The sequence below is a fragment of the Bactrocera latifrons genome, unplaced genomic scaffold (assembly GCF_001853355.1).
Source record: "Bactrocera latifrons isolate USDA-ARS-PBARC rearing strain unplaced genomic scaffold, ASM185335v1 scaffold_9, whole genome shotgun sequence".
Classification (NCBI taxonomy): Eukaryota; Metazoa; Arthropoda; class Insecta; order Diptera; family Tephritidae; genus Bactrocera; species Bactrocera latifrons.
The window spans coordinates 2,597,608-2,609,321 of record NW_017537600.1 but is presented as its reverse complement, the minus strand read 5'-3'; the positions used below and the strand labels follow the sequence as shown (position 1 = coordinate 2,609,321).

Below are 11,714 nucleotides of genomic sequence, written 5' to 3'. Positions count from 1 at the left end.
AACGTATAGTCCTTATGATAGCTTTCGCGGCTTGGGGATAGTCAAAATCGATCGAAAAACTTCAAATTTGCGTTCTGAGGATTTTTGAAATCACCTATTACTTTTTTCAAACTTACAGACTCTTTCACTAACGCTACTTCAATAATTTCCCAATAATTTTCAATATACGAATTTCAAGAAAGAACATGATACAACACTCAAATATAAATTTTGATCACATGAGATTTTATGAAAGGAAAAACTTCAAAACCATTTACTGCAAAGAAAAAATTATACTTTTTTACAATTTTAACGACAAGCTCTTCTTTAAAAGAAAAGATAAAAAAAAACCTCGAAAATGCGTCGCATCTATTCCACGAACTTACTGAAGCATGTCGGCATCGAAGACGATATGATAACGGAAGAAAAACGACTTCAATGCCCGACCGTAGGCGCCGAACAACCGACCGAATTTCCAGAAGTAATCATACAAACTGAATTCTTAGAGTCCAGTCACTATCACATCGAGACCGCGCAGAAATGGCTTGTGTTGAACGGCAAAAATGGGCGACAACACAAATTTCCACTACAAACTATCTTGCCCAAAGTGCAAATGACGCGTACGGTGCCAGCAAAGCATCTGCCACGTGATGTTGAAGTTGATCGACGTCGACGACAAAACAGTAAACTGGATTTATTGCAAATGTTGGATGAGGCCGGTATAACCAATGCCGATCTAATGCCAACCGAAATACTGTACTACAGCCTCTCCGATAATGTATTTAAACACTTTTTACCTTTGAGTTTCTTCGATGATTCCGATTATGACACAAACTCGCCGGAGGCGTGGTTGAGTTTAGGCAAAGTAGAGGATGGCATATATCCACTGCCAGCAAAAGCTTTTCTGCCATACAAGCAAAGCCTATTCGACTACAGGTGGCAATATGTCGCCGTTAGCGCTTACAAGAAGGAAACATCTAAATGGACTGCGCTGAACTTGGATGATGAGATGTTGTATGAAATACCAAGTATACAAATTATGTTTCTTGCGGACAGTCCAAAAATGTTTGTGCAACGCATTCAAAAAGCGCTAAATGATCGTTGCAATGCCGAGCGTGTGATCAAAATGGAGTCAATCGTGGATTGTGTGCTGATGCAAGATATTGAAGATCAGCGCTTTATGCGCAACGATCGCATCGATAATCTACTACAGAAAGTAATCGGCAGAGCCGATGATAAATTTCAATATCAACTGCGCACCGAAGTCTATCTTGTGTTCGAGCACTTAATGGCATGTTATGAATTCGAGAAATTCGTCAAACTCATGCCGAAAGAGTTTCCCACCTTTGATGACAATCTCATTGCGAATTCCTTGCCACGCGCCTTCAAATCGGTGGCGAATATTAATGAAGCGCGTAGCTGTAAGAACTTTCGTGTGAATATCAAAAAGTTACGTTACCTTTTATTGCGCTCGACTATATTTTATATTGGCGCCGGCATCGAGGCCATGTGTAATGTCGCCGTGCAGTGTCAGTATATTGAGACATTATCGATATTTTTGACCGGTTTTGTGAAGCCCGTAGCGCTGAATGATTTCCTACAGTCACAGCAGTCGAATAGCAATAATGTGGCGACGTATTTGAAGAATTTTTGGCCACAAAAAATATCGTCCGGCATAACATTGGTACTGCGCGCACTCGGTAAAGGTTGGCTGGACATCAGTCTCGATAAATGGAGCGTCTATCAGATGTGTAAGATATCACGTTTTATATTGCAAACGAAATTTCGCATGCAAGAATCTATGCAGGTGCTTTTGGAGAAATCGATCGATACTTTTAGCGTATATTTAACGGATCCATGCTTGCAATTCCTAAAACTACAATCGGACTATAAGTGGCACAATAATTACATTGAAACGGAGTTTCCATGTGAGAAACCCATATTCTTTCTAATCATCAGCATATCGGAGGCCAAGAAGGTGGTTTACTCAACCACACCGGAAGACTTTGCACCGCTGCTGACAGATATCTTCAAGAAGGCATTGGAGAAGACTAGCGGTGTGCGTTGCATTGAAGCTGAGACTTTGTTGAATCTTAAATTTGCACCCAATCTATATATAGAGACGGTTGAGCTTATTGAGGATTTATTCATACAATGGAATGATCTACTGGGTCGTTGTTACAATCAAGCCGTTCTACCGCTAAATTCCTACGCACGCCTTTATGAGCGCTTCATCGATTTCTATCTGCTAAATGTCAATGAGTACATGCGCGAATACGAGTCGATAAAACGTTCTTCATCGGAGGTGAAGTATGATATATTGGAGCATAAACGTCAGAAAGAGGAATTACGTGAGATCTTACCAGCGTTTATTACGATTGGCCCGTTTCTGATTAATGTGGATCTAATGAAACAGCTGATGATTAAGAAACACACGGAAATTGTACGCAAACTCTTCGAATACTATATACAACGTATGTGGGATATAAATGAGACCATTTTGGAGCAATGCTTAGGCATATATCAGAAGATTTCCGATCGTCCGCAAAGCATTGAACATCTGTATGAGATACGCGACTTTGCCGCCACAGTGCCGGATGTCGTCGAGCAGCTGCGTGCGGATATACAGATTATGTGGTTAGAATATGAAATGCTAGACAGTTTCTTCTATAACCTTAGTGATACGCAATTCGCTATGAAATGGGAGGTTTACGCCTGGCCGCATACAATTATGCAGCGTTTGGGTACTTTGCGTGAGGAGCAAAAGAATGATATCGAAGAGTTTCGACGCGTACATTCCAGTGAGTGTATTAGTTTTGAGGAACGTCTGGAGTCGCTGAACGAAGAGATACAAGCCTTTTCGTTAATATTCGATCCGAATAAGGTGACCGAGACAGCGGTGGAGGTGAGTAAAAGCGCACCAGTTACTTGCATTCCATTTACTTGCTAGAAAACTTATTCAAAATGGTCGAAAGTTTGGTCCCAAAATCTGGATTTTCCCTAAATGGAATGAAAAATACTTTCTTACGATATGGCAGTGCTTTTGGATTCTCATAGATCCTATTTGAAACTCTTTTACGAGGGACAGCGGACTATTATTGGGTGATAAGGTTCGTGTTGGTTGTATCGATCTAGCAGTGGGCCGAGGAAACGTCCTAATTTGACGCAGTTAAGCCATAGGGAGAAGGATATTAGATGAATGGGGTTCGTTAGGCATGTGAAGAGGGGTATTTTGCGGTCACTTCTGGAGAAGTAGAAGTTTAATCTGCTGTAGTATCTAGAACGCAGTTACGCAAGGGTCACTTTAGATTCTTGTGGCATCTTGAGCTTTTCGTCTGCAACTCAGGTTGACTTAGAGTATGCGATTCACAGAGAAGGAACCGATGGAGGTGTTCACGGCTACACTGTGAATGGCGGCCAGTACGTGTCTGAAGTTCGTTGCGTCCGAAGTCTGGTCGGCGTACTTTTTGATGACGTGAAGCTGAAGGGACAAATACAGTGACAGACGAGATATACGACAACACTGACATAGTGCAGCGAATCAAGAGACTACTAGGCTAGGTCATGTTGTCCGGATGGAAGAGAAGATTTTCGATTCAGAACACGCCAATGGAAGCAGAGGAAGAGAAAGATCTCTTCTCCATTGGAGAAAGGACCTATCTACATCTGGTCTCTCGAAATGGCAGTTAGAGAAAAGAAGAAACGACTGGCGCGCTGTTGATAACTCGCCTGTAACCGCGTAACCGATGTCTACGCCAGTAAGCCGAAAGGAAAGGGGGCCAACACTCCCTTCTGACCCTTCCATATTGATTGATTCGGCGTCCATTTTCCATTTATTACTCTTCCTTCTGAATAAATATTTCATTTAAATGAACTTGCTGAAGCCTAGCTTAGGCTTTCGCAGTCACACAAGTGCTGGTTACTGACCAACTATTGAGCTCACACAATGCCCATAAATTAACCGCCATAACACACGATGGTAGGAGAAGACTCGATCCCATCCCGATGGGATTTGGGTAACGTCATGCAAGCTCATCGGCTTTACAGTTTCCAGCCACAGATTCCGCCGTGGAAGTAGCTTTATAGATGGAGCTTATTCTCACTAAGGACTTTACTTTAAATGCCTTCTCTCTAAATCTGTGCGTAGAATCGGATTTTACCAGCGAATAAAGGTTTATACTTAGCGGTGATGTTTTGTGAATTCTTTTCGAATTTTCTTAGACTCCACTGGTTTACCCGAACTGACCAACATACTCAGACGAAAAAAGCAAGAGTTTTCGCGGAGACTAATTTCAATATCAAATAGCTTATTTTACTTCATTTTCATTGTAGGTCAAAAAAACCTGGAAGCAAATCCAAGAATTGGAGAAACTCGGCAAAACACTACAGTATCGTCAGAAACTTTTCGACCTAGAAGATCTCTCATTAGAATTTCTCGAAAGTATTATATCCGGTTTTACACCATACCGTCAATTGTGGCTAACTTGTTTGGACTTTCTGAAACTCGAAGAAGCAACCGTTGGCAATCCACTAATCAATATTGATTTGGAAGATGTTTGGAATTCCATTCAAGATATACGTAAATCCTTAAAAGAAACGTTTAATATTTTCACCGAGAAGCCCGAAATACAGGATGTAGCAAAATTCTACTTGGCCAAATGTGATGATTTTGTGCCAGTCTGGCAATGTATCGATTGGCTGAAGAATGAACATTGGCTATACATGCATTGGCAAGAGCTCTCCACACGCAGTGGCATGGAAATTAAGTATTCGGCTGCCATGAATTTTTCCTACCTTGTACGTAAAGGTATAATGGAGAACTTAAGTTTGGTACATGAGATTTCATCCAAAGCTGAGTACGAAGCAAATGAATATAGGCGACAACTGGAAGAAGAGGAACGTCGTAAAGAGCAAGAATTACAAGAGCTAATTATGCGTAAAGCTCTGCGAAAATGTCGTAGGGATATACTGTTAGATGAACCTCAAGGCGAAGTGGAAAAGAAAGAAGGAGAGAAAGCTGAGTAATTAACGGGAGTAACTAAATACTTCAAAAGAAATTGATTATGAGGAGATAAGAGCGCCTACCCTTATTTTGTATTTAGTTTTTAGAAAATATTTATTTTATTTGATATTAACAATACTTCTAAACCTACAATGATACGTCGTGTTTATTATAATTTCCATTTTTAACCGAGGAGGTAGCTCTTTAATAGGTTTTAAGTACATATCTCCAAACCACTAAAGCGAAATGAAGCAAATTTTGCTCAGAATAAATGTTTTAATTAAGAAATCGGTTCCTTTAAGGTTCATCTACTCCCGGCTAAAAACTGTCATAATCGGAATTCAGATCGCACTTTATTTGGGTGCCTCGTCACAAAGGTATAGCCGGAAATAAACTAGCTGATGAGCTTGCCCGCTCCGCAGTATCCAACAACATGGTAGGACCAGAACTTTTAATTACGGTTGATCCCCACACCATAAAGAAGCTGATACGCAATGATGAAGCAGTTAATAAGAAGAAGCATTGACGACGAGGCATGCACCATGCTAAGTTTCTAATGGGTGGTTACAACCTTAGTCAACTTCCCAAAAGACAAGCTCAGGCTACTTGTCGTTGTTGTTGTTGTAGTGACAGAGTTCTGCCGAATTGACAGTCCTTGGCCGAATAAAAATTCGGGTCCCTTCCGGTTACGTAGACCCGACTGTCGTGGGAACGGGAGGCTACTTGTTGTCTTCTACCCTGGTCATTATAAGCACAAGAAGAAGCAGTTATTTTAAATGGGACTAGCTTCTTGTACGAATTGTCCGTTCTGCAACTTGGAGTCTGAAACGCCAGAGCACCTGCTAATCGACTGCACAGCAGTCTGTAGGCGTAGGATAAAGCCCCATGGATTCATGTTTCCAAATAGGGATCACATCGCCTCAATAGCACCTAGCAAGTTTTGTATCGCAAATATATATTGGCGTACGAATTATTCCAATTGCCATAAAATAAGAACGAAGTTAAATTTCAAAATGCGTAAATATAAAACATTAACCCTCCCTTACTTGCTTTTAAATAAAATTTTTCCATATTTTTGTAAACATATACATATGTATTACTAATTTATTTAGAATCTAAAAGGTTCATGTACATCTTATAATTATTAATAACACATAGTCCACAACGACTTAAACTGATTATATAAAATATTATATTAATTAAAACTTTAATATTTATAACACAACCTCTGTATATATATACATATGCACCTTACTTAAAGAGACTTCTTCTTTAATTTATGTTTTTGTTGCTTATTTCTATTATGACTTGACGCTACAGATTGTCTTATTGCTAAAAATAATTGTTCCTTTGGGTATTCTGGAAAAAGATCTGCAAAAAAAAAAATATGTGTGTTGCTATAATAAATTTAGTATACATATTTAATTTGTTAAAGCTCACCAAAAATTACATCAATGCACTTTAGTTTTAAAAGCGCCAATTTCCCCTTTCGTCCCTCTAAATTGTAGTGCACCATCAAACGGTCTGAAAACAACGAACGAAGGACACCGTCCACACTTCCTTTAAAACACTTTGTCTTCAACAGTAGGCGCCTCTATGAAAACAAATAAATATTAATACAAACAAAAAGAAGCATATACACTTTTGAAAAATAATAATAATTACCATGGCATCAAAAGCGGCCTTCTCTTTTAACTGCGTTTCCACGATCAACAGTTGCTCTGGCGATGTTAGGGGAATAATAGTTGAAAAGTCCAAATACTCTTCATCCTCAGCGTACTGGGTTTTGGCTTTATCTACTTTTCTGTCTAAACTAACCTTCTCTTTTACAGATTGTCTAGGGCTTAAACATTTCGGTGTACAAGATATGTTACTTATTTCTTCCGTATCTCTATTTGTGCATAGGAGCGTTCCCGCTGATGAGGCTATACCATTTACACCTATTTTGTGTAAAGTATCCAATAAGTCCGTCAAAGTATTAAGGGGTACATTGTTCCTAATTGCCCACTCTTTAAGCTCTAAGTTTTTATTTGGTTTATTTTGTGATATTTCCGTATTACTGTCTTCCATTACATAGTCTGCGCATTCGATGTGATAATGAACTCCGGAATCACTGTCATCTTGGAGTTCCTCATACTTTACACGGATTTCGTCCAAAACACTGAAATCTACGTTATCGGTACTATCTGACAGATATTCAAATTCTTCAGAAGAATCGTTAAGTTTCCGAAGTTTTTCACCCGTTTTCTTTTTATTCAAACGGATGGAAGGCGACTTTTTACTCATGTTTAACATGTATGCATACAATGACAATTATTAATAGATTATGATTAGTTTAATAATAGCACCCTAAGCTCGAATGTTAATATTTTTCCGGTATTCCAAGTTGTAAACTAAAAAGCAGTAGAAAATAAATATTAGTTGTGAAAAATATATGAATACAAATGCAATTAAAAAGTGTAATTTAATTGTGTTTGCAATGTTTATGTTAAAAGTAGTACCATTAATAAAGAAGGAATATCGACAGTCGGGTCTACGTAACCGGAACGGACCCGGATTTTAACCCGTCCAAAAACTCTCAACTCGGCAGAATTCCGACGTTACAACAACGAGAGCGAATATATTTATTAACATGAGCTTATGTTCAGTCTACAAAAAAAAATATATATACATAATAACTTGTCAAAAAAGTCTTGCGGTAATTTTTTATTGTTCATAAAAATTTTTTGATAACTCATGCCCAGCTCTTGACCGATGCTACGGCTGCTACTATGCTGGTCTTTTCGATCAATTCAGCGATATTATCGCAATTTGCGACGACAGGCCTTCCGGAGCGTGGCGCATCTTCGACCACCTCTACTTCAGAACGAAAACGTTGAAACCATCGCTGTGCGCTGGAAATGGAAACTGTATCGGTCCATAAACTGCACAAATTTATAACGACTTAAAAGAAACGGCAATCAATCAAACACGTGTTAACGAGTGAAATGAGCTTTCCAAAAAGGTATAGCGTGACCCGATGCGACGAACTATGCGCTCTCAGCGCCAACTAGCGAAAATACCGCAAGACTTTTTTGACAACCTATTATATATTATATATACTTGTGTCATGTTCAGTAACATTCCAAAATGAAAAATTCATTCATTTTTCTTATTTTTGTATCAATAATTTTGAAAATAAAGCTCGATTCAGTTTCAATCATATAAGGCCATAGCCTAAAAGCAACAATTTGTCAGAAGTATTTGTATCCATAATATCAGAATCAGTCGTTTTTTTGTATTTATGATTCACAAATAAATTTTGCAAAGGTTTCAACCAATAAAAATGCTTTGTGGATGGTAACTGAATACGAAAAAATTGTAAATAACAAAAAAAAAATTATTGAAATTCATGAGAAACAAACAACAAATGATTTTAACATTATGGGTACAAACACTTCTTTCTTTCACTGCATTCACATATACTACATATGTATATTTGCAAACTTTGTTTATTCAATTATTGATCAAACATATTTTAAACACTAGAAAGTCAGAATTCCAAACGAAGTATCTGATTTGGGCTAGACAGCTTCAGAATAATCAATTATTTTTAATTTGTCAACAATCGAAACCTCTATGAACATATATGGATTATTCACTATCCTAACAACGCAACGCAAATACTCTAATTATATTGTGCTAGCATTTACATTTATTTTTTTATCCACAACTGCTGCAAGATTTAAAACATAATTTATAATGGATTAGCATCTAATACTAACTGCTTTAACATACTTACCCAATACTTGCTTCCTCAGTATGTCATTTTGATATATTTATTAATGTGTGTATACGTGTTATACTAATTTTTGTCCCCGTTTGATTTTTTGCTGCTTAAAAAGAGTTTAATTAATTTTCAATTATAAATAACAAATAAACACCATTTACCTCACGCTCTACAAATACCTCTTCAAATGTCAAGCTCAGTGACAGCAAGCAACAGAAGCTTCAAATCATGTTCCCTTATGACCAATTCACATACAACTTTTGCTTCGCTTTGAGTAACGCTCTGAACACATAGAGCGCGACAGACTGCAAGCGACATTTGCCAAATATTAAAATACACGCGTTCTTATGGGCACGGTTATGTAGTTGTGCAGTTAAGTGTGTCCAGAGCGTAAAACTTGTGTTTTGACAGCAAATTTTTATGTACGCTTTTGTATGACTACGTTCGGATAAAAAGTTTTCGACGCGAAGCCAAGTGAAACGTTCACCAACTCATATCTTTTTACGCTTTGCCAAGCAAATGGCACCATTTTTTATTAGAGAGAAACACTGAAAGCAAAGCGTTGTTTCTGGAATACGTTTACTTTCTGCGGTTCGTTCACTCAGTATAAAATGTCAGGTAATGCTAAATAAGGCTGTATATCTTCAAAAATCAATGAAACTTGAACTCGCTCCACTTACAATATTATTACATTATTATTATATTATTACAATTTATCGTTTAAAAACAAAAATGTTTATGTATTAGTAAGAATTACTCAAATTTACTTGCGCATTGGGGAATTGGTTGCCACTGTCTTTTAGGGTATAATTTAGACATCATCTGTGTTGTCCTATTTTAAAAGTTCTTCCTCTTAGAAGTTTCGTATAGTTGGCAAAGCGCAAGTGAAATAATTTTTCAAATGCAACTCTACCAAACATAGCAATTCGTCAGCTGTTTCTAATTCGGGCTAAATTAAGTAAATTTGCCGGTATTTTTGTATTCACATAATATTCGACACTTTATTTTATAAAATAAAACTTATTAATTTTCCTGCCGAGTAACTTGAATAAACTCTGCAACAATATGGAAGTTAGAGCTATAAAAAAAGCAGATAAAAGTAAGTACAACACAATTTCATACATCGAAATGTATGACTGGCCGTAAAATCTAATATGCACATTATTTGCCAACAGTGTTAATTGATAACATAGCTTCTTTTAGCCTGAATGAGAACATAAGCTGCAGCGATATAGACATGTCAGCAGAGGAGGTGTCGCCGGAAGTTAAAAATACCATAATTTTTAAAGAAAATACACGCGACTTATCGGCCAAGTTCACCGATATATCCTTGGATGAAAGTTGCATTGATACCGTTGTAATCGAAGAGAATATAATTGAAAGTGATACATTAAATGATACAGCGCAAAATAACGAGTCAGAATTCACTGAAAATAAAAATGCGCCTGAGGTTAATAAACTGTTTCAGACTGCATTGTTGGAATTAGGCCGGCGTTTGTGGAGTTCTTCAGCAGAAAAACAACACTACACTAAAGGTTGTTTGTGGTCGCCAGATGGTACTTGTATACTAACACCGGTGCATTTAGATGGTAAATAATAAAAATGGTATGCATTTAGAAAAATATTTAAAAAATAATAATTTTATTACTTGCAGGCATGCATGTTATTGAACTGCCAAGGGATCTTTATACAGCCTTTTCCACTAAAACCGTGTCAGCGAACCGTGAGTTAAGTAAACTTGAAACCGCCGTACATGTAAAAGAAGGTGGTACGGTTTACGATTATGCGTGGTATCCGTTTATGAATAGTAACGCACCGGAAACTTGTTGGTAAATTTTCAGAAATTTAATTTTATTACAATTAATTTTATTAAATGTACTATTTCTGTTAGTTGGTTGGCGTCAAGACAACATGAGCCCATACATATGTGGGATGCATTTAACGGTGAGCTACGTTGTACTTATCGCGGATACGATAATGTCGATGAAGTGGAATCGGCAATTGCTGTAACATTTTCTAACGATGGCGAGAAAGTATACGGCGGCTATAAGAAATCCATAAAAATATTTGATACAAATGTGTAAGTAAAATATAATAATAATAAGTGGTTATGATTTTATGGGTTGATAAAAAATGTAATTTCTAGACCGGGTCGTGACTCGAGCTCGATTTCAGTAAAACAAGCCATCTCATGTTTTGCGCTCACCACAGATAACGATAGGACAGTGACGACTGGCTCTTGGAATGGATATATAAATCACTTCGACTTGCGTGCACCCAAATTGGGCCCACTATTTACGCTTGGCGGACATACTGGTGGCATAACGTGGTTACGTTATGCAGTATTAGCAAACGGTGATAATTGGTCACTATTCAGTGGCGCACGTAAGGACAATAATATATTAGAATGGGATATGCGCAACTATTCCAGTCCAGTTAGAGAGTTTACACGAAATGTTGCAACAAATCAACGCATCTATTTCGACGTGTGTCCATACGATGAGCGTTGGCTAGTGAGTGGCGACACATCTGGATTTTTATGTATTTGGGACTTGGAGAACAATTTGGAAGAAAAAGTAAGATTTTGTGTTTATTATAATTTCTTACTTCATAATAACTTGTGCAATTATAGCTACCGTTACATGGAGATTGCTGCAATGGTGCTAACTTTCATCCCTCCTTACCCATATTGGCGACTACTTCAGGGCAACATCACTTTGTGGATATGACAGAAGATGAAATTGCAACAAAATGTATAAATACAGATTTAAATGAAGAAGATATAACTATAGATTATGAAAATGCGCTGATGCTGTGGTGGATTGGTAAGAATAATGTTGATGATAATGATTCTGATTTAGCATAATGGAATTATTATCAAATTTTCAATAATGCATCCATTTCTATTTTGTAAACATTTAAATAGAAAGATTATCTATATATATAATTTTGTTATAGCGTATA

The 11,714-nt window shown here is 37.4% G+C and overlaps 2 protein-coding genes across 3 annotated transcripts; one reads left to right on the top strand and one right to left on the bottom strand.

The window, feature by feature from the left end:
- The first annotated feature begins 281 nt into the window (after positions 1-281).
- On the top strand, positions 282-11,675 carry LOC108977441 (dynein heavy chain 1, axonemal). The gene is made up of 10 exons (XM_018947124.1): positions 282-2,884; positions 4,312-5,000; positions 6,887-6,966; positions 7,059-7,160; positions 9,772-9,849; positions 9,926-10,339; positions 10,405-10,579; positions 10,642-10,830; positions 10,897-11,326; positions 11,383-11,675. The coding sequence occupies exons 1-10, from the start codon at positions 338-340 to the stop codon at positions 11,614-11,616; spliced, it is 4,938 nt and encodes a 1,645-aa protein (XP_018802669.1). The 5' UTR covers positions 282-337; the 3' UTR covers positions 11,617-11,675.
- Positions 6,156-8,981, bottom strand: LOC108977472. 2 transcript variants are annotated; one of them, XM_018947167.1, is made up of 5 exons: positions 8,912-8,981; positions 8,763-8,853; positions 6,647-7,374; positions 6,422-6,575; positions 6,156-6,352 (listed from the first exon to the last, which is right to left on the bottom strand). In XM_018947167.1, exons 3-5 carry the CDS (start codon positions 7,274-7,276, stop codon positions 6,237-6,239), a joined length of 900 nt encoding a protein of 299 aa, XP_018802712.1. In that variant the 5' UTR covers positions 7,277-7,374; positions 8,763-8,853; positions 8,912-8,981; the 3' UTR covers positions 6,156-6,236. The 2 variants fall into 2 exon arrangements, with proteins under 2 accessions (XP_018802712.1, XP_018802713.1); XM_018947168.1 differs by having other exon boundaries at positions 8,763-8,856; positions 8,912-8,950.
- Positions 11,676-11,714: the final 39 nt, after the last annotated feature.